This window comes from Notechis scutatus, chromosome 1 (assembly GCF_049901735.1).
Source record: "Notechis scutatus isolate UNSWTSFEM ecotype Mainland chromosome 1, rNotScu1.2, whole genome shotgun sequence".
Taxonomy (NCBI): Eukaryota; Metazoa; Chordata; class Lepidosauria; order Squamata; family Elapidae; genus Notechis; species Notechis scutatus.
In genome coordinates this window covers 261,156,890-261,181,041 of record NC_142009.1, presented here as the reverse complement: position 1 = coordinate 261,181,041, position 24,152 = coordinate 261,156,890, and the positions used below count along the sequence as shown (strand labels likewise).

The following is a 24,152-nucleotide window of genomic DNA, read 5'->3' as shown; positions in this document are numbered from 1 at the left end:
CCTTCCTAGAAAATCTTATCACAATTTATTCATAATGCAATGGTAACAACCACAAATAGAAACCTAAATGCCTACACTAATTGAATGTTTCATTTTTACAACAAATTCTTGTGTTTGCTCCATAATCTATGCTGGGATGAGTGGGGGGGGGGGTGTTCAAAATATTCATACAATTATCTTTGCAAGGCTATATTTATCGTTTTTCTACATTTAGCACTGATTACTATATTGAAAACTACTTAAAAATGTAAGCAAAGCAATTGTACTGTCCAACATCTGTATTCTATAGTTCCTCTCCATTCTGTCATTGGGCATAGTCAACATGTTCCAGGTCCCATCCATTAAACAGTGTTATCTGATAGGACCTAGGAAATGTGCTTTCTTTGTCGCAGCATCCCATTTCTGGAACAACATCATCGTAGAGATTGATTTGTCCTCACCATTACCTATAAAGGGTTTGGGATAGAGGAGGGCATTATTTAATTTATCCTTTATCCTTATATTCTTTATTCTTAATAAAGGAACCATGGTGGCACAGTGGTTAGAATGCCATGTTGCAGGCTAATACACTGCTCACTGCCAGCAGTTCAATCCTAACTGGCTCAAGGTTGACTCAGCCTTCCTTCCTTCTGAAGTTGGTAAAATGAAGACCCAGATTGTTGGGGGCAATTTGTAAACTGCTTAGAGAGGGCTATAAAGCACTGTGAAGCGGTATATAAGTCTAAGTTCTATTGCTATTAAGATTTCAATAACTTGTCAGAATAATATACAGTATTTATTTAGTTATTTAGTAAGTTCTGGAATAAGTTTCCTTCTTATCATTGCCCTTATTGTATCAACCATTGTTTATCAACATATAATCCTGATTGTCTATAAAAATGGATGTTACATAAATCACTTGACCTGTATATTCCGACTGGAAAAAAGTTAGACTAGCTAGAACTTAAACTCTTTTTTTTTAATCCTGTGATACATAAAAGCAAAATTCTAGGCCAAGAAGTTCATGATCTTAAACTAGATCTTTATTAAATTAAAAATCTTCTTGTTACAAGAATGTTCTAAAATGCCCAGAAATTTCTATCTGCAGTAAAAGATAGGCAGCAGTTATTTTTCAGAATGATAGAGGAGAATCCATATAAATCTGGGCATTTCTGTATGCTTGTGTGAAAAATTAATAAGACTGAATCTTGTCCTCTCCTTCCAAATCCATCATTTCCCACTTTCTCATTTCTTTCTCAGTATGGTTGGTCTATTGTTAATACAACTGTACAGTATATATGAAATCCCCAGTTCTTTCCAGGCATTTTCCAATCACATAAGTTTCTGAGCTAACAATTTCTGTAACGATGAATGCTGACCAACTCTGGCATACTTGAAATTGTTGTTTGAAACTGGAACTTTTTGTAAACTCCCTATGTGTACCACTTAGGAAACTGCTACAAAACTAGAAAAATATCCAGCACTACACTATACTATTTCTACAAAACAAGATATTCTATTATTCCTTTAAGTATTGCTAGGATAAGTAAAATGTTTTATTTATTTATTTATAAAATTTATAGGCCACACATCTTAACCTCAGCTCTTGTACTCCTTAACAACTACAGTTATTACCATTTTCAAAAAGTGTATTATTTTACTTTTTTTAAAAGGGATGCACAAAACCCACTGACTCCAAAATGTAACAATCATAACCTATATACTGTATATATTTATATATAGTTTATATTTATATTTAATTTAATTTCTAAAGTGGGACACACCCACTTGAGAAATTAAATTAAAAATGATGCAAAGATATGCAAGACTCCCCTGTTCAGAAACTTCTTAATGCTACTTGTATAATACAAAAGACTTCACAGTTCCAATGCAGGCAAACCCCCACCCCCACCAATGGCACAATGTTAATTAAGAACAGGGACCTCAGTGTGAAAATCATGTTTTCAATTTCATACTTACCATGAAAATTTCCACAGCTTTCTTCATCGCTGTTGTCCTGGCAGTTATTTTGGTTGTCGCACATAAAGCTTTTATCAATGCACAGGCCATTCCTACAGTGAAATCGGTCAGTAGAACACAGCAAAGGATTTGCTGCTGTGGAAACAAAAGCACATTTTATTCAAACTTGAAATACCCCTTTGATAGACAATATTCCCAAGAGCACTTCCATACCATCTGTGCTTTAAGTTCTTAGCTGAGAATCTTTTCTTTCCTCTGAACACTGTAATGCACCCAGTATCTCAGTTTAGAAGCAGATAAATTGTAGGAGGGATAGTTTAATTTGGCTCATGTATTAGTGAATCAAGGATAGAAAATTTATAAAGGATTTTGCCAATGAAATATTTCTGTGAAAAGACAGAAAAGTAATTTGACAGAAAGCCACCTTATACTTAACCCTAACTTTAACTACATTTTCTTGTGCTATTGTACAAGAACTCTAAGTCAGAAAGAATAATAAACTTTAACAACAAATTCCTTGTTTTGAACTCTGGAAAGTGACACAGAAGTTAAGAAAATACTGAACAGAGGATACTGTGAAAGTGCATAAATGTATATAAATGCATAAGAGTATAAAAAGAGGAAGACACTGAAGGCGCAGGTGCTACTTGACATTAACAGCATACTTCCTTCTTACTTGCACATGATTCAGACAATCCTGTTAAGAAATTATTTTACAAACCTTGATGTAAAAATGTGTCAGTTGAATGTGTAAATGATGTGCGATGCTAAATCTGTAACCTCTAGAAATGAATGTCTTAAGTTTTATTAGATTGTGATTTAGTAAAAAGAAAGGTACTTTTTGTCTCTAAAAATGATTTAAAAATAAATGTTGTGGTTATAAGACTTCAGAAAGACTAATGCCTCCAAGGAAGAACTGTATGGTGATATACTTCAAAAATCCAAGGCATGTTTGATAACTATTAAACCAAAGTCTTAGCTAAAAGAGGCATATATAAAAGGAATTTTAAATATAGAACAATCTTCTGCTGAAGAATGGGAAATTATGTACCCAATCCAACTGTATGTGGAGAATAATATATTATAGTTTAAGTCTGCTTTAAAACAGTCCAAAGGCTGAATTTCTACTAGCATTTTCTTTTGTATATAGGCACATATGATAAGAGCATTTCAGCTGTTCAGGGGCTACAAAGATGTGTGTATGCACACACCTTCAAGTCAGTCTTGACTCCTAGTGACAGCCTCGATAAGTTTCTCATTTTCTTGGCAAGATTTTGGAAGTATTTTACCACTGTCTCTTTCCTAGGGTTGAAAAGGCATGATTGGCCCAAAGTCAGCTGGTTTCAAGTCTCTCGGTCCCAGTTAAGGCTGATGTCTTAAAAACTACACCAAACTGGCTTTCCAGATATGTACAACAGTGGTAAATAGCCACTGTTCTCTTCTACTCACTCTTGATCCCAATAAAGAGCCACTCTCCAAACTTACAATACAGTTATCTGTAGTGGGGATCCTAATTCTACATGTGATTGCTTCCATATTGAATATAACCAATATTTTAAATGTTGTTCTGCAATGACTCTTTTTGTGACTTACCTATATAATTTGTTTGGCAACATATACAATTGAAACATTATGGCCTGGCTCCTTTAACAGCCTTCAAATTTTCTGCAGTTTTAGGATTGTTAAGAGATTGCAGCCTGATTCTAGAGCAGGATCTCTTGGTCTTATTCTGATAATGCGTCATAGAAAAGTATAGCACACCTTTTAATATAGAAAAAAATTAGATGGAAAGTTGTTTTCTGTCGTTATCCTCCCAGTCATTATTTGTCTTATCATATGTCAAATGGATCAAATTTCAGGAGAAGTGAATTTTCCATTGTACTTAGGAAACCGACATTCTCCTGGGAGCCGTTCGGATCATCCAGAGAGTGGGAGGTGCTTCAGTCTGCGTCGTTGTAGGCTGAGCTTAATTACTGAGGATTGCTCCGCCCTTCACCACGTGGCTGCCTTGCAATCCCCAGTTTACGCTCAGCCTTCGTGAGATTAGGCTGTGCATTTCTCCACTCTTTGGCCGATTCAAGTTCCTTTTTAATAGCTATAGAAAAGAAAAGAAAAAAAATTTCACTTCAGGTTTGCCTTGCATTTCGGTTCTCCTTAGCCTCTGCGCAATTGGGGTGGCTATAGCAGGGGCGCGTTCTTCGCCCCCAGGGGATAGGGAGCGGGCGGCTTTCGCGCTCCGCGCCAATCCTCCCCCCTTCCAATCGGCTCCTTTCCTGCCGCTTTCGCGCCGCTATTGTAGCGGCTCCACTCGATCGCGCTGATAAGCGCAGCTGGTGATCCCCCCACCGCTGACGCCGATCGCCCCAAAAGGGCGAAAAATTGTCTCGCTGCCTCTCTCGGCCTCCAGGTTTGCCGGAGAGGCTTAGTCTTGCCCTGAGCGGCCCGTTTTTAAAGGGATTGTGGGCGGCCGCCATTTTGGGCGCCGCCACGTTTCGGCGCTTTGTAACAGGCCTCTGCGACTGCGAAGAAACTAGTCTTCTAATCATAGGCCTCCCAGCCTGTGAGAACTTACTGCATTCTTAGACATTGGCAAATTGTTGGCTTTCCGCAGCAGCTCAGGGCAGGGAATTGCAGCCTATCCCTCCCGGTGGTTGCCTGGGAGCTCCAGCTGCCAGAGGCCTCACTTCAGCCTCAGGCGTTCATTTGGACAATTGGAGAATTTAACACCGATCTGGGGTCACTCCCTCCTGGGAGCGCTGAACAGGTCCCGGTTTATTTCTTGTCAAAAAGTATTATTATTATTATTATTAATAATAATAATAATAATAATAATAATAATAATAATAATAATAATAATAATAATGATGATGATGATGATGATGATGATAATGATAATGATAATGATACATAACTATATACATATACATATATATGTTTTCTGAGGTATATATATATTTTCATATATATTATTGGTACTTAGCAATAACGCATTACCAACACTGATTGGATTACATATACAGTGCTTATACGCATGTATATATATTTATATTAATAATTATAACAATAATAATATTGTAGAACTTACATATCTAAATTCCAAAAGGGGGCGCAGGCCAGCTGAAAGGACACCCGGCCTTTGTTGTAGGCCGAAACCTTGGCGAGCCAACCGCCTTAAATTGGAGCTAGAGTCCTTTCTTCTATAATGGCAGATGACAATTCCACTAGAGGCTCTTCTTTGAAGGCCAGATCTAAGTCCTACCACCTGCGCAGACAGGCTAAGGAAGCCTCTAAGGAAACTTCCAAGGCTTTCAGAGAGCGCCCTAAGGCGTCATAGGGCACTGGAGAAAGAATCTGACAGGCGATCTAGAAAGGCACAACCAGTGCCCCCAGCCCTCCCACCCTCCATTCCTTCTACCTCCAGACACCCCCTCCCCAGATTGTTCTTCCCTCTCCAGGCGCAGCTTATCCCTGGGACGCCAGGTCCCGAATCAACAGCCAGACGGCCGAAGTACTTTCACGCCACGGCTGCTGGTCTGCGCCAGGAGGAGGCCGCCACTGTCGAGATTTCTGCGCTCATGCAGGCATGGATGGAACGGGCTATCCGCCAGGGGATAGCAGAGGGCATTCAACAGATGTACAGGTCCGTCCCCTCGATGGCGCCCGAACACGACTCGCCATCAGTCAGGTCCTCGCCTAGATTGGACCCTACCCATGGTCAGGTACCTTTATGGGGGGACAGCCCCTCCCAGAAGGGGAAATGGAGGAGGCTATAGAGGACCTGGATAGGTTCGGGGAGGAGGAGGATCTTGAATGGGGGTCTACACAGGGGAACCCCTATCGGAGATAGGCCCGATAGAAGGAGACATGTCCGAGGACGAGGGCCTCACTCCCGATCAACCCACCTTCTGGGTTTGTTCAAGCCACACATGCTTAATCACTACTCTTTAAGGCCAAGAACATTTCTGGCCTGTCGGTTCAGTCCTCTCCGGCTCTCCCGCCCCGGCAGAGGGACAAGAGGACGCCATTTTTAGGCAGCCCGTGGTGGAGGCGAAGGTTATTCCGGCCCCACCCATATTCCACGACCTAGTTTCAGACCAATTGGACTCTACAAGAGCTTCCCCTGCCCATCCAGCCAGGACAAGAGGTTCTTTAACCTCGAGCTGAGCTTTTGCAACTTGCTTAACACTCCCGAGGTAGACAAGCCCTTCGTTGGTTCAGTATCCTCGTCCTCTTCCAGTGACCCCCTGGAAGCCCGAAACCCGAGGACAAAAGGTCCAAACTGGCCTTACATAGGACTCATCAGGCCGACACCTGGGCCATTGGATCGGCCATGGCCGCTTCCCTTTCACCAGGTCCTCGATCCGGTGGCTCCGCCAAGTGAAACAGCATGTTCCCCCTCTAACACAAGGGCACATCAGGAAATCGCAAAGTTGACGGCCGCAGCAGAATTCTCGGCCGATGCCACCTACCACGCGGTGAAGTCCTCCGCCTGAGCGATATCCTCTCACGTTACAGCTCGCCGCCTGCTCTGGCTCAAGCACTGGCAGGCGGACATAAAAACAAGGTTAAGCTGGCCACTGCCCCCATTAAGAGGGACAGACTCTTTGGTGCCGCCCTGGAGCCATTGCTATCCGAACCCAAGTAAGAAAAATTTCTTCCCCCTTTTCGGAGGTCAGAGTCAAGAGCCCCCAGCCCTTTCGGAGAGGTCCTCCCGACCCTTCTACCAGTCATCTTTCCAGCCCAGGTATCCGAGACTCCCCTCCTTCCGGCCACTCCAGCCCCAGGATCGAGCCGATCCAGGTGACAGGAACAGGAGGGGCGGCAGCTACAGACGTCCTTCAGGGGCTCCGGAGGGTAGCCCTTCCGGCGCACCAGATAGACCTCGTCCCTCCCTTCCCATCGGCGGACGCCTCAAGCATTTCGCTGACCGATGGGATTCCTCCACTTCCGATGCCGGGGTCCGGGACTCCATCAGACTTGGTCTCGCGCTTGAATTCCAGCGCACCCCCTGACTTCTTTATGGCATCCCCCTTCAAGGGACCCCACTAAACGCAACTTAATGGATTCAGCCATTCAGCATCTCTTTAGCATACAGGCCATACATCCCGTCCCACCATCCAGCGGGGCAGGGGTTTCACTCTCACCTCTTCGTGGTCCCCAAATCCTCAGGGGGATGGAGGGCTATTCTAGACCTGAAACGCCTCAACCGTTACCTGATTTACCGCAGGTTTAAGATGCACACTCTGCAGTCCATTCTCCTGGGCATCAGACAGGGGATTGGCTAGCCTCTATAGACCTTCAGAGGCGTATCTCCACATTCCAATCCGGCCCTCCCATTCCATATTCCTCAGATTCTGCTACAACCACCACCACTTCCAATATGTGGCCATTCCCTTTGGGATGGCCTCTAACCCGAGGACCTTCACTAGGGTCCTCACGGCTCTGGCGGCCCACCTCAGGAACCTCCCGGTTCGTCTCCATTGTTACCTGGATGACATCCTCATCCTGTCCCACTCCAGACTCCAAGCAGAGAAGGATGTCAGAGCTACCCTCTCTGCCCTCCAAGACCATAGGTTTCCGGTAACTGGAAAAAGAGCCAACTGTTACCTTCTACACGCATCACCCACTTGGGGGCCGTCATTGACTCAGTTCGGGAAAGGTTCCCCTTCCTCGGAAAGATTCCTTAGCATTCAGGAAACCATCACACACATCAGACGTTCAATAAGGCTAACACTTTTGGATCTGTCTAAGCTACTAGGTAAAATGGTCTCATGTATTTCCATCGTTCCCTGGGCCCGGTTACACACCAGGTCCCTACAGTGGTTCCTGCTTCCGTTCCAACGGTCCAGCAGTAGCAATTCAAAGGCCACGGTCAAGGTGCCTTCAAAGGTCCTCACGTCTCTCCTCTGGTGGACCAGTCCCGCCATCAACAGGGACATGGCCTCAAGAAGCCCCGACGCCTCACCCTCACCACAGACGCCAGCCTGTTCGGAGTGGGCGCTCACATCCACTCGCTTTCGACACAGGGCAGATGGTCTCAGGTAGAACGGGCATACAGTATAAACTGGTTGGAACTCCGCGCCATCCACCTGGGCCTACGCCACTTCCTCCCTCAGGTACGTGGGCGGCATGTCCTTATACTTACGGACAACATCACCGCCAAGGCCCTTGTCAACCGACAAGGGGGCACCCAGTCCATCCGTTTGATGAGAGGCCGAGCGCCTCTGCCGTTGGGCGGAGCGCACCTCCTCTCTCTCAAAGCCGAGACACATCTCAGGGGACTTAAACACCCAAGCAGACTGGTTGAGCAGGACCACGGGGGACCAGTCCGAGTGGCGCCTCCACCCGTCACTGTTCAGGGGCGACCGGGCTGTTCGGCCTCCCGTCAGTGGACCTCCTCGCATACCCCCTCATCACTCAACTCCCCAGGTTTTTCTCGAGGTACCCCTCCCACGGGGCCGAGAACTACAACGCCCTCCGTTGCCCCTGGCCCACAGGGCTTCTATATGCTCTCCCTCCCGTAGCCCTGGTTCTCAGGGCCATCCAGAAGTTCATCTCCAAGACAGCAGAACTGATTCTGATGGCACTCTACTGGCCCAGGCGCCCATGGTTCGCGGACCTCCGCAACCTATCGATGGCCCCTCCTGGGAAATTCCTCCGAACAGGATTCCTTTCTCAGGGTCCCCTCCAGCACCCGGACCCGCAGTGGCTCCAGCGAGCTGTTTGGAGGTTGAGCGGGAGCGTTTAAGAAAGGAGCAGTTTCGGACTAGGTTATTGATACCATCCTAGCCGCCAGGCGACCCTCCACAGCCCGAATCTTTAATGCCACTTGGAATAGTTTCTGCAAGGGTGCCAGGGTTTCCAGGTCAACCCGCTTTCACCATCCATAGCTCAAGTGTTGGAATTCCTCCAGAGGGTCTGAGGAAAGGTCTTTCTCCGAACACCCTGAGGCGTCAGGTCGCAGCCCCTTTCAACCGTCATTGCTTGTGGCAATCTGGGGTCCCTTTCCCTCCACCCTCGCATTAGGGCATTCCTCAGGGGAGCCACTACCTGTGTTCCCATCAGTTCACAGATACCCCACTTGGGACCTCAATAAGGTCCTTGTGGCCCTTACCAAACACCCCTTTGAGCCGCTCAGGGAATCCACTCTCCAGTTCCTAACATTCAAGGTTGTGTTTCTAGTGGCCAACTGGCTGCCACGAATATCAGAGATAGCGGCCTTGTCGGTGAGGAAGGACCTTTGCATCTTCCATGCCGACCGGTAGTTCTCCGGCCGGATCCTACCTTCTTGCCCAAGGTCAACTCAGCCTTCCACAGGGCACAGGAACTCACACTTCCGAACTTCTGCCCCAATCCCTCGCGGGAAAGGGAGAAGCCTTGGCATACCCTAGACGTAAGACGGCCCTCTACATTTACATTAAACGTACCCAGCCCTTCAGGAGATCCGAATCCCTATTCCTTTCCTTTCAGCCCAAATCGTTAGGCCACAAAGTGTCCCCATCAACCATCGGCCGCTGGATTAGAGCTACTATTTCCCAAGCTTACCTGTCCCAGGCCCTGCCCATTCCCAGCGGAATAACGGCACACTCCACCAGAAGTGCTGCTACCTCAGCTACTTGGGCCACCCAGGTTCCAATTGCTGACGTTTGTCGGCGGCCACTTGGGCCTCCCCATCTCCTTTATTAGATATTATAAGATCGACATATTTGCTTCGGCGGAGGCTTCGTTTGGTAGATGAGTCCTCCAGCGAGTCCTCACGGAACCGCAGAGATTGCAGGACCAGACGGACTCCCTCCCGTAGGACAGCCAAGCTTTGGTATGTCCCACTCTCTGGATGATCCGAACGGCTCCCAGGAGAATGGGCATTGGTTCTTACCTGACACGCCATTTCTCTGGAGCCGTGAGGATCATCCAGCCCCACCCTATTAAGTTTTCCGTCTGGTGGGGTCTTGTTTCGCCAATAAACCCTTTAGCATAGTAAGATGAGAGCAAGATCTTCTCTTCACTCTCGACTTCGCGTAAACTGGGATTGCAAGGCAGCCACGTGGTGAAGGGCGGAGCAATCCTCAGTAATTAAGCTCAGCCTACAACGACGCAGACTGAAGCACCTCCCACTCTCTGGATGATCCTCACGGCTCCAGAGAAATGGCGTGTCAGGTAAGAACCAACGCCCATTTCATGCAAACATCATCAGGCAAAAGCTGATTTACTACTCAATTTGTTTGAGTAGTCCAGTTATAGTAATTTTTATTGTTACCTATATTGTAGTATTGCAAGTACAATAAAACATCAATGTAATGGACTTTTCATAGGAAGAGGCCTGAAGATTTGTCAAACCCCAAGTTTCTGTCCCCATCCCCATTTTTTTCCTTTCTCTTCTGGGAGCTTCTGTCATGACCAGAGCCAACTTAGAGGACTTCGAGGATTGGCCTCAAGGAGCTCAGAGAATTCAAGCACCTGAGGTTGATTCACCTGGAAGTTATCAGAAGCAGCTGTGCCTATTGTCAGAGGACACCTAGTTTTAAAGCATGCCATATGTAATGAGAACACACTAATGGTATTTGGCATGTCTCCTTGCATGTCAAGGGTATTCCCAGTTTTGCTTAGTTTCACCAACATGGGATGTATTTAAAATCCAGTGATAGTCTGGTTTCCCTCATTGGAGGGAATTGTTCACCCACATTAAAATCTTGATATTTGTGTTCCTGAAACTCTGTCACCTAGAATCTGGGCCAACTGATGATCTACCCATGAGTTTTATGGACCATGGCCTGACTATGATTCCATCCTTGATTCTGATGTTGGCTGTGGAAACTGCTTACAGGTAAGCTTCCAAGTGATTGCCACTGCTGGATAGGTGATTTACAAATAAAAAAATAAATAAAATAAAATGGTAGAATGAGATATATAAGGAATTATACTGAGGATAGCAAAGTGTTTCAAATTCCAGAGGATTTAAACTCAGATTCCAATTATGCTGTCAGGACATTTGCCCTGCATTCAAAAGATCTGCTTCTATCTTATTGGAAATATTTTAAGCTTGAAATAGCTTGCCATCCTCATTTTCCTGTTCATTTTACAGAAACATGCACAGTATTGTTATTCTTCTACTATTAACCAAGTTACCAGACTACACAGGTCAAATTTACATCAGATCAAATTTATATCCCATTTTTCTGTGTCTCTCTTACAAACCCAACTCATAAAGTCATCCAGCTTTATTCAGTAGCATACAAAGTTTACCAGATACTGATTGTCAGTTAAGCAGGTGTGACACATGCCCAATTACTATATTGCTGTCTCTAGTTGTCAGTTTTGTACCTTATATTGCTCAGCTTAATTTTAATTTTCCTTAAATAGTAGATTATCTCACTATATTTCACTCATCTCTTGAATTTTAACTAATATTTAATTTTAGTTAACCTATGGCTTTTCTTAGTTATTAATTTTATGACAGCTTTATAACTTTTACATTACTATTTTAATTCAATAGTCACTGTCCTCACAGATTGTAAGCAGATACACTTCAATGTTGTAACTGCTGGTTCCACAGTCTCTTGGTTTTTAATTGCATTTATTAACCAATCCAATCATATGGCATTTGCCAGTGCTTGACAGCATAAAAATAAACCAGATATACAAGTAATAATAATGTTGCAACAAAAGTATAGATATATGGATGAACCAAAGCAATTGAAGCTAAAAGCCGTTGGAAAAATACAAATTTTATGAATACAAATGAAGGGAAAATGTGTTCTGATCCTCCAAAAGTATATTCTATAGTATAGTATTACTATAACTGTAGCAATATTGCTGATACAAGACAGAACAATGAACATATTATATTGTACTGTACATTCAAAATGGGGGCACTTTGAGCCCCAGAACACTACCAGAATGGCCAGAACATCCTTACCATATAGAATTTAGAACAACCATCTTGAAGTTGCAATGATTTGTGAAATGATTCACAAATCCACTAAAGATTACTGCAGGTCTTGGTTCCTCTTATTAACTTACAAAAAAAAAGTACTGTCATCTATCAAATGTTCTTTTAAAGAAGTAACTCTGTGCTCTCCTCTAGCAAAAGACTGTATCTCCAAAATATTAAATGTGACTAAATCAGTCAAACCCTCTGCCTTTTCCCCCCTTGCAGTTGCAATGCACAATTATTTAGGTCACAGCATTATGAGATCTATTCAACTGAAAAAAAAATAACTTTTATAACTAGCTGCAGGAAAGAACATAGCAATGAAAGTTTTTCTTTTGTAACTTCCTCCTTATTGGAAAACGAGAGAAAGCTATAGCTAAAAAATTCATGATAACATGCTAACCTCAGCTTAAGAATTCATCTGAACTGGAGAGCTAACAGCTGGAAGCCTTGCTTTCTGTATCAGTTCCCCATTAAATAACAGATGTTTCATGTTTCTGTCAGTTTCCCTAATTCTGGTTACCAGGTTTATTACATACAGAGCTTCCACAAAAGAGATTTCAAACTTTTATTGGAATTTAGATGCAAAGGCTTTCATTTTGCTGATTCCTCCCAGATTAGTATAGTAGATGACAAGCTGGACTTGGATAAAGGAGAAGGAGATAAGATTCAAACCTTTTCCTCGAGTTCACTGGGTTCCCAGCACAATTTACCAAGCAGGATTATTTCTGTGGGATAAAAATAGGAGAACCCCCTTTCCCCCAACCATACTGAGATCACAAAAGATAGAATATAAATGAAATTAATCAAGTCTTCCAATGGAGAGTTTTCAATATTTATCAAATTAAGTGCAATATTTCTTTAAGATATAGCCTTCTGGCACAGATGATGCAACTTGCTCCTTTAAGTAGTAGATACTTACTACAATTTTCTTCATCACTGCCATCAGGACAATCCTCAAAACCATTGCATCGGAAACGGCCAATGATACAATGAATCCCACTGGAACATGGGAAGAAGGTGGACCCACATTTAGATTTTGCTTTTGCTGGGGAAGAAGAAATGAAAGCTTTATGATTATAAAACAAATATGTTCAAAAATAAGTTACAAAACTCTCAGATTTGTCTACCTGACAAAGCTTGATAGAAATATTTTACAACCTGGCCAAGAGCTTGATGTAATCTTTATTTCTGCTTGGTTGACCGGTGATGTACAGTTTTGAAAACAATTGTCATTGTCACTGTGGAGTCTTTGGTACACTCTGAACTTGGTTGTTTGCTTGCAGACATTTAATTACCCAATTAAGTGACATCATCAATGCAAATAAGTGTGATTGATATTTAGTAGTTTGTCCTGCCAGTGTTGAGTGGGGTTTTTCCTTAGTAGTTCCTTGACTAGGGTATTGATTTCTGCCTGTTTTTTGTCTGGTGTTAATTCCTGCTTCTAAGACATGTATAATGGTCTTTTTGTTTTCTTCTTAGCACATCTATTGTCTCTTGAATGGGGTATACATATGGTTTATCTTTGTGTACTTATTGATGGCTGATTTATTAGCCAAGTATCAGCTGATTGTTGATCAGATGATTTGTATCAACTGAATGCCAAGTTTATAGGAAGTCCCTAGATTTTTTGGATTTAGTTTGATTTAGAATGCTCACAGTGTCTAGTTACCCCACAATCAGTAGCACTGATGATGTTACCTAATTGGGTAATGAGACATCTGCAAGCAAACAACTGTAAGAATGTTTGTATCTTATTATTTAAGATCTTACAACATTTTTAGTCCATAGAAACTAAGCATTCGTGCATTACTAGCATTAATATATGAACTAGTTATTAGCAGGCCATAAGCATTCTGATCTTCACACTTGGTACTGTTTTCCAGTAAGTATGAGGAGAAGCCAACCTTTTTGTGAATTACACAGCTAAGAGAAGATCCTCTGGCAACTGCGTAGGAATCTTTGCCAGCTCTATACCTCCAAGAAAAAATGGATCTTCTCTTAGCTACATATCCAGTCAGCAAAAGAAAAAAACCCACTGGCCACTCAAATTTCAAATGCCTCTCTTTCTATCACATTGTGGTATGTGTGTGAGAGGGGGCGAGGAGAGAGAGATTTTAATAAATCCCATTTCTGTCTAGCCATAAATACACTTACATTTTGTTCATTTTGCTTTTGCATACAAAACAACAATATTTACAATTCTTCATTGCAACATTCATTTTCTACGATATTTTTAGACTTCTGATTAACAGAGTAATTCAAAGATAACATTTGCACAGACCAATTCACAAATTTACTGTTCCTTGAACAAGACACATTAATGAATCACTATAAACAATGCATATTTCCTGGAAGATGAATTCTCTAAAAAAACAATATGCTAATGTTTTATTGCTTGTTATCATTCCATAGTGTTTCAAACTCATATATTTCTCTAAGCTTCTGAATCAAGATTTGTTTTGCAGAGCTTTTAGGTTTTTTGACTGGCTCTTTTTAGCACAAACTCACTATTGGATATTAATCCACTTAGATAAGTTGGATGTAATTGAATAACTGAGATTTCCATTGTAAGTATACAAAGGTTAGAAATTGTATATGCGCATACTTAAACTCTCATAATCAGAGAGCCAGTTTGGCACTAAATACTGCAGAAGATCCAGAGGGTATTACATTGGTAAATGGTTTTCTCATGCCAATGATGCCCAAGGTAATTAATATTTGGGAGTGATTCTATTTCATACACCAATACCTTCATTCAATCTATCCCTATGGGATTCTATAAAGTTAATGACTATGATTTTATGACCTCAGGACTAAACATTCAGTATCAAACCTTCACTTTGCAATGCTGAACTCTCTCATGGTATTATATTTTAAACAAGATTCAGTCCTCAGATTAGAGGTTTTAGGATATAATTGTGTGGAAGATTTTAAATTCCTTATCTGTCCAAACACTCATCTATTCAAATTTTTATTTATTGGGCATGGCCTTTGCCCAGTACCCTATGCAACTTTGTACATTTTTATATACAAGAGGATATGGTGACATTATGCACACAGGTGAAGCTGAGTTATTTCTTTAGGGTTTGTAGGGGAGAGAAAGTATATTTTTTGCTAAACCAAGTTTCAGGTACGCAGTATTTTTTTCTGTTTCAGCATTCATCATAGGTTAGCAGTTTTGCCACTAAAATATTATGGGAGAGCCAAGGAGAACTTAAGTAATCATAAAGTTGAATTCTGCTCTGTAAAATAGTACAGAATTGCATATGAACAAGTACTTCATTATATAAAAGATGCTATGAAACAGAAGACAGAGCAAATCGTTGACTTAACAAAATGAAGAAACAAAAATCCAAAACCAAAACATTAGTACAATTCCTTTATAGACACCTATTATAGTGCATTAACTGAGTCTTAGAACATCAAAAAGGTATCACCCAAGTGCCACTAAATACCAAGTAATGTATCAAAATTTAGGGAGGAGGGTCCAAGGACAGCTTTAGAGAGATGAAAAATAAGCTATCAACATTTTACTTGTAGTGAAAAGTCCTTAAAGAAAACACATTTAAAAGCCTTTTCCAAATAATAAGAAAGCAGAATTATGAATAAGAACATGTCTGCTATACTGAGCTTTGCTGCAGTCTTTGTGTGTGTGTGTGTGTGTGTGTGTCTAGGTACTGACTCTTAGTGTCAGCAGGGTTTTAAACAAATCATTGTTCCAAGAGCTGACAAACTTTCCAAGGCTCTATTCATATATTATCCCTCTTCTTAATAGGTTCATTTCTCAAATATAGAATTCAAACATAAATCTCTCCTAGGAACTATCCATCCTACTTTTCAGAAACAACCAAAGTACATATGCAAAGCAATATTGGGAAGAGAAAGTTTATTATTGTTAGATTATTATAAATCTCAGGAGCAATAAATATATTTGCTGCTTGCTTCAGAAATAGGGAGCAGGATTTCACACTTCATGGGATAAATTATTTATACATGAGTAAGCTTGTAAGAAGAAAGTAAGGGATAAAGGTGTTGAGACAGGAACCAAAAGTTTTTACACGAGGAGAAATATTTATGTTAAAAATGGCTGAGGTACACTTAATAATAGTTATAGGGTACAATAAGCAATCAAATCATACTAGGAAGCAGTCAATATAAATCGTAAGGATACAAGCGACAAAGTTACAGCCATACAGTCCAAGTGGGAGGGGATGGGTGATAAGGAGTGATGAGAAGATTAATAGTAATAGTAGTGTATACTTTATTAATAGTTGAACAGTGTTGAGGGAATTATTTGTTTAGCAGAGTGATGGCGTTTGGGAAAAAACTGTTCTTGTGTCTAGTTGTTCTGATGTGCAGTGCTCTATAGCATCGTTTTGAGGGAAGGAGTTGAAACAGTTTATGTCCGGGATGTGTAAATATTTTCACAGCCCTCTTTTTGACTTGTGCAGTATACAGGTCCTTGATGGAAGGCAGGTTGGTAGTAAATGTTTTTTCTGCAGTCCCAATTATCCTCTGAAGTCTGTGTCTGTCGTGTTGGGCTGCAGAACCAAACCATAGAGGTACAGATGATAGACCCAATAATTCCTCTGTAGAACTGTATCAGCAGCTCCTTGGGCAGTTTGAGCTTTCTGAGTTGGCGCAGAAAGAACCTTCTTTGTTGTGCTTTTTTGTTGAAGTTTTTGATGTTAGGTGTCCATTTTAGGTCATGTGATATAATAGAACCTAGAAATTTGAAGGTCTCTACTGTTGATACTGTGTTGTCTAGTATTGTTGTCTAGTATTGTAAGAGGTTGTAGTATGGGAGGGTTTCTTCTGAAGTCTACCACCATTTCTATGGTTTTGAGTGTGTTCTTTCCAGATTGTTCCAGTTACACCATGAGGCAAGTTGTACAACCTCCTGTCTCGTTGTCATCGTTGTCTCGAATAAGACCAATCACTGTTGTGTCATCTGCAAACTTCAGTATTTTAACACATGGATCATCTGAGATACAGTTATTGATATAACTGTATTGATTGAAGTGAAGAAAGCACACAGCCTTGGGGAGTGGGGCTGTGCTAATTGTACATGTATCAGATGTGATTCTGTTTAGCTTCACCTGCTGCTCCCTCTCTGTTAGGAAGCTTATGATCCACTTACAAGTGTGTTCAGGTACCGCTAGCTGGTTTAGTTTAGTTAGAAGAATGTCTGGAATGATGGTATTGAATGCAGAACTGCAGTCTACAAAGAGGACCATTTCGTAGGTATTTGGAGATTCAAGGTATTGTAGGATGTAATGCAGAGCCGTATTAACAGCATCATCTATCGATCTATTTGCTCTATATGCAAACTGCATGGGATCTAACAGTGGATCTGTGTTGATTTTCAGGTGGGACAGCACTAACCTTTCAAAGATTTTCATAACTACCAATGTTAGAGCAACTGATCTGTGGTCATTCAGTTCCCTGATGGAGGGCTTCTTTGGTACTGGGATGATAGTAAAACATTTGAAGCAAGAAGGAACATAGCACATCTCTAAAGATTTATTGAAGATTTGGGTGAAGATGAGGGCCAATTGGTCAGCACAGACTTTTAAGCAAGGAGTTATCTTGTCTGGCCCTGGTGCTTTTCCTGGCTTTTGTCTGTCTAATAGATCTTGCACTTGGGGGACGAGCGGTCTGCCACCTCCAAGTGGTGTCCCCTGGATGCGCGAAGCCGTTAAACGCTGACCGTAACTGAGAGCAGACCCTCCGACGACAGACCCACGCGACAGGCCGGCTGGAGTACTCAAATGCCGCATCAACATGGTGGAAACGTCCACTACTGAACACACGCCCAATGCTACCGCTTGGGAACCGACGGGCGCAGGAGACCATTGGCCTGCGTCAAAAATCAACGAAATGGTCCACGCGGAAAGCACAGCGCACTTGCACCGTGTGAGAAAGCTATGACGGCCGCGTCCGGGTCTGACGCGCATGGAGACTACCCGATCCGTGTGAAAAATCGCAAGCGGGGAACAGAGGATTGCCAGACGCTCAAGGTGGCCACCTGGAACGTGGATTCGCTGACTGGACGCCGACCGAGATCGCCAGGGCCATGCGGGACAGGAAGCTGGACATCTGCTGCCTCCAGGAAACTCGCTGGAAGGGCAACAAGGCTACGACTATAGACGGCTATAAGATCATATACACCAGCTGTAAGGAAAACCGCGGCGGTGTAGCTGTGGTTGTCAGTCCCAGCTGGCAAAGCTCCGTTGCAGAAGTTAAGCGCCTCACAGAACGACTGATGATAATCGTCGAGGACCGAGAGGCAGCGCCTACACATCTTGTCCGCCACGCCCCTCAGACCGGATGTCACGAGGAGGAGAAGGATACCTTCTGGGAACTGCTCGACATCCAACTCAGGCAGATCCCATATGAAGACGACATCATCATCTCTGGCGACCTGAATGGTCATGTAGGGCGGGACAAAAACGGACACCAGTGCCACGGTGGGCACGGCACAGGCGATATGAATGAGAATGGCCAGAGGATCCTGGACTTTGCCGACTCCCATGATATGACCATCACGAACACCTGCTTCATTAGGCGAGAACCCCAACTCCTCACCTACCATAGCAGAAATGGGAACCACCACACACAGATCGACTACATCATCGTACGACGAAGAGCCGCTAAAAACGTGCTCAACGCCAAGGTGTACCCGTCAATCGAGCAGTCAGCACAGGCCGCTGATGGCGAAGATCAGGATCAGCAAGCCCAAGACCAAGATTGACAAAAGAATGCAGACCAGCCACGAATCAAGTGGTGGAACCAGAAGAAGATGGCGGGACCCCTCATCAAACCGGAGCAGTTCCTGCAGATGGTCGACGGGCCACAGGAAGCGTGGTCCATGCTGAAGAGCACTGTTCACACTGCCGGCTGCCAACAGCTTGGTTGTACCAAGCCAGGACGGAGACGCATCGAACGAGATACATGGCTCTGGACACCGGAAGTACAAGATGCCGTGCACCTGAAGAAACGGCTCTACAAGGCCTTTCTTCAGGACAAGACCAGCGAGAAGCTCTGCGAGTACAAGGCGGCCAAAAAGGCAGCCAAGAAAGCAGTAGCGACAGCCAGAAGCTCCCACTACGACGACATCTACGAGAAGCTGAACACGCGAGAAGGCGAGAATGAGATCTACCGCCTAGCCAAAAGCAGACACAGGAAGACCCTGGACATTGACCAGTTTCATGGGATCAACGACGAAAGGGGAAATTTGATCGTCAACCCCAGAGACGCTGCCGAGAGGTGGCGGCAATACTTCGAGAAGATCTCCACCGAGGAGTTCCCACACCCACGAACCCCGCGAGGTGACCCCGTCGAAGGCCCAGTCTCAGGCATTCACGCCAGCGAGGTCACCGACGCCATCAAGGCCATGAAAAACGGTAAGGCAACAGGACCAGACGACATCCCTGCCGACTTCTGGAAAAAGGCACTACCGGGCTCGGCATTGTGGCTGTGCGAGCTGTTCAACAACATCGTCTCCACGGGAATAGTGCCACACGACTGGTACCGCAGTACCACTGTTCCGATCTGGAAGGGAAAGGGCAGCCCAGCGGACTGCTCCAACTACAGACCGGTCAGGTTACTGTCACACACTATGAAGATCTTGAACGCGTCCTCGATAAGCGCATTCGGGACATCGTCGACATCAGCGTCAACCAGGCCGGATTCATCACGAACTGCGGCACCACCGATGCCATCTTCGGTGTGCGGATGCTGATGGAGGCTCACAGAGAGAAGAAAATCCCGCTCCACACCGCCTTCTTGGACTTGGAAAAGGCCTTCGACCGAGTCCCGCACGATCTCATCTGGTACGCACTGCGAGATCACGGCGTGCCCGAGCTACTCGCACAATGGGTCCAACTCCTATACAGATGTCACAAAAGCCGTAAAAGCGGCAGCTGGGATATCAGAGGAGTTCAATATCACCGTCCGGCGTACACCAGGGCTCTGCTCTCTCACCACTGCTGTTCATTCTGGTGATGGACACAATTACACACGACCTGCACACGCCCGCCCCATGGACGCTGCTCTACCCGATGATGTGTTCCTGGCCAACCTGCGCAAGGCTGAACTTGAGCACCTAGTCCAACAGTGGCACGACCGCCTCGAGCAGTTCGGGCCCGGTTGAACCTAAAGAAGTCCAAATACCTGACCACTGACAACTAAACGACAGGTTCCATCCACGTGAACGGGCAGGAGCTACCGCGCGCCTCCACCTTCAAGTACCTGGGAACTACTCTTGGGAAGAAGGCCTACTACAAACTGAGGTGGCAGCCAGGATCAACGCAGTGTGGGGCAATGGAAGTCCGTCACGGGCGTCCTCTGTGACAAGAAGATGCCGATGCGCCTGAAGGCGAAAATCTATAACTCTGTGGTGCGCCCGTGGCCATATACGGTGCAGAGTGCTGGCCGACGACCAAAGAAGTCGAAAGCAGACTCCAGACAATGGAGATGCGAATGCTCCGATGGTCGGTAGGCCTCACCCTACTCGATCGCGTCAGGAATGAAGAAGTGCGCAGACGGTTCAACGTCGTGCCCATCCCCACGGTCATGAGGCAGTCCCGCTACGATGGTTCGGCCATGTGAGTCGCGCCAAGGAAGAATCCATCATCAAATCTGTGATGAAGGTGATTGTCGGAGGAGCGAGACCGCGTGGTAGACCTAAGCAACGCTGGATGGACACGATCAAGGCCGATCTAGAGATCGCGAAGGCAGACCCGACATACGTGGCAGACAGAGAGGCGTGGAAGCAGTACTCAAGGACATTAGCGGACCTCGCCAGAGCGCGAGACAAACGCTGAAGAAAAAGAAGAAGAAGAATAGATCTTGCACTTCTTTTTCAGTGATCACCAAAGGTTGTGAACCCTATAGGTTGAGGTCAGTTGTAGGAGGCTTGGCTGTCGTTGGTGTGTTTGAGATGGGGGTTGTGCAGATAGGTGGCTGTAGTTTCCTTTCAAACCTGCAGTAAAACATATTCAGGTCATCTGCTACTTGTTGATTTCCTTCTGCCTGGGAAGGAGGTTTGCTATAAACAATACTTTACTTATTAAAGTTATAGAGGTGCACATAATTCCTTCCTGCACCTTATATTCATACAGGGTGGGTTTCTACCGGTTCTGTCCACCTCTGTAGAATCTGTAGCTCTGAAGAGCAGTGGGCGGGTGGGCAAAAACATCAACAGACATAGAACCGGTTCTATGTCTGTTGATGTTTTTGCCCACCCGGGCTCTTACCTGATCTTTATTTCCTGATTTTTCAACTTCAGCTGCTGAACGAGGCACAGCTACAGTTAAAAAAAACAAGAAAAGAGGGCTGTTTCAAAGGCTGCTTCTTGGTAGCAGCGTGCTAATGACGATTAATAGGCGCGCGGCTCCCAGAGGGCATGGAAGCTCATAAATCCCGAACCGGTAGTTAACCCTGTCGTATCCCACCCCTGTATTCATATATGTATGAATGATGATGTATGAATATAAGCCTATAATGTCAGGGAAGGCCAGTATTTACTGGTATTTATGGAAATATTCATACATGGGATGTTTTCATTATAGTTAGTACAAATTGGAAATTAAATATGTTTATTAAATTGATTTTGGTACTAATCAATACAAAGGCCTGTTGAAGTCAAATTTCTGATCTATGCTTTTTTTTAAACAGTTATCCCAATCAGCAGGATCATCTGAATAGAAAGTTTGATTTATTTTTTATACATGGAATCTTTTTTGCATGCAAGCTCATCTCACCTTTGGAGTCTTTGGAATTAGAATTGGAATGTGGAATATAGTTGTAGCCTTTCAAATAGAGGCACATTTTTGCTAAAATGAGTATTGGTAACTTAAATTCTAAAGTTGCTTTTTTAAATCAGAAACTCATGCTCCCTCACCTAAGAGTTTTTTATTTAAAATAATGAGCAGAATAAACATGCTTAGTTGCATTTCAAAATCTACCAGTGATATAGTAATCATGATTAATAAATCTTCTAAGCTTCTTGTCCAGGTATGCATAAATTAGTGATTCAGAAAAATATTTTAAATCGCACCTGGTTTCTTTGGATACAGAAATGGCTTTTGATAGGGTGCAGATTAAATTACTAGAAGATCCCTTGGTAATGTTTTATGAATTTTTATGTTTATTAATTGGATTAAATATGGCATTCAAAATTATTGCATTTACATTGAAAGTTGGATTTTCAAGAATCTCTCTTTGAACTTATTTACTTAAACAAAGGAAAGACCTATCAATATTATTTTGTGTGGGCAAAGTTTACTGTATTTAAAAGTCAATTTGCTTTGATATTTCACCATGTTCTTTTTTGTTTTTTGGTGTTTGTTACATTTTATTTTATTTTGTATAATTCACACAAATTAAGAGAGAAAATATAAAGAAAAAAGGGAAGGGCAAGCTTCACTTCACCATAGATGAATGTTGGGAAAAACAGAGAAGCAGCATTTGAAATCTTGCTTTCCTTCATCCAGTAAACATTAAAATCATTTTTTAAATCATGAACAAATTCTTCAATATAATGATAAAACAACTTTTTCTACCTGTGATTTATTTTATGTGCACTTATGCAAGCTGTTTCCTGTTTGGCAAAATTTCCTCATAATAAGTTGTTTTTCTTCTAATATATTAACCTTACATCGCTAACTTGGTGGGCAATGGAACCTATAATTAAATTTCAGTTCAGATAAAAGAAGTATTTATTTTTAAGGTTACACTATTATACATAGTTTTCCAGCAACAAGCTATTAAAATGTAAGGTTTCTTTCAAGTGCATATCCTAATGCAAGTATTATTATAGGTTTATTTGAATTAAAAAATGCATTCATCTAAAAATCAAGAATTCTAAGCTAAAAGAATCTTCTTGCTAAATAGTATAGATGTACTGGGTATTTTATTCTCCAAAATATATTAGCAACTCTAGCAGTTTCCTAAGACATGTGTTAAGAGCAAACACTGAGTGAGAAATCATCAGTGGAAGACAATTACTTTGTACTATTAACTGTTTCCTCGATCAGATGCCCTCAGATCAGAGGTGGTATTCAGCAGGTTCTGACCAGTTCTGGAGAACCGGTAAAGGAAATTTTGAGTAGTTCGGAGAACCGGCAAATACCACCTCTGACTGGCCACGCCCCCATCTATTCTCTGCCTCCCGAGTCCCAGCTGATTGGCTGGATCTTCTTTTGTTGCCCTGCACAGGAGAACAGATCTGGAAAGCAGGTTAGTGGGGTGGGGAGGGAATGGGATTTTGCAGTAATCTTCCCCGGGAGTGGCATGGGAATGAAGATTTTACAGTATCCTTCCCTGACACACCCACCAAGCCACACCCACTAAGCCACCCCACAGAACTGGTAGTAAAAAAAATTGAATCCCACCACTGCTCCAGATCATTGGATATCAACTCCCATAATTTCAAAGGTAATATTAGCCGAAATAATGGAAGCTGAATTCAAAATATTACATAGCATCAAACTAGAAAAACTTTCATTAAATATATTGGAATTACGTCAAAATATGGCCTGAGGATGTACCTCCTTAAGTACCACACAAAACAAGGTTAAGTTCCATTATAGGCATCACTCTTAGCTGGAAAGATAACTGATGCCTTGATGGATCACAGCTTAATTAAATTTTATATATTTAGCAACAGCCATTTGTGGAATGATTTTGTTATCCAAGTTGCATCAGGGTAACAGAATATATCTTATTGTTTTCTCTACACGGCTGTCCAAAAATAATTCCAGCAACCTTACTGGAACATTTGCTGTTGATAAATATTTCCTGTGAAATAAGCATAAGGTTCTTGATATATCTTGGTCCTTCAGATACTTATGATCTAGGTACTGTAAAGCACCTTACAAAAAACTTGTCTTTTAGACTAAATGGAGCAGGCAACAGGATGAGAACAATTTGTTAATGCCTTCTTCTTTGATGTTTTTTTTAAATAGTCCCCAGTCTAGCATATAATCCTAGTACTTTGGTAGTTTTCTTTTCCAATCCAAGTACTGCCATTTACAAAATTCTATAATATTTACTAATTTAAATATATTTCATAATGTTAACTCTCAGCACAATTCCTACAAAAAGACATCCATTTTTGTTTTGTACATTTATTCGGAGATCATCAAATAAATAAGAAAATAAATAAGCCTCTGCAAACATTGGCTGTGCATTAATTGGCAGCAAAAAAATAATGGTTGCCTAGATTAACAACTCAGGTATATAGCATCTTATT

General features: G+C 42.9%; 1 protein-coding gene across 2 annotated transcripts in view; it reads right to left on the bottom strand.

Annotated features, from left to right (window-relative positions):
• The window catches only part of LDLRAD3 (low density lipoprotein receptor class A domain containing 3), a 185,819-nt gene that overhangs the window by 77,499 nt on the left and 84,168 nt on the right, over positions 1-24,152 (bottom strand). For both annotated transcript variants that reach the window (XM_026664683.2, XM_087951250.1), the window contains exons 3-4: positions 12,813-12,938; positions 1,960-2,094 (exon numbers count right to left, since the gene is read on the bottom strand). In XM_026664683.2, coding sequence (XP_026520468.1) covers positions 1,960-2,094; positions 12,813-12,938 — 261 coding nt within the window. The remainder of the gene's footprint in view (positions 1-1,959; positions 2,095-12,812; positions 12,939-24,152) is intronic.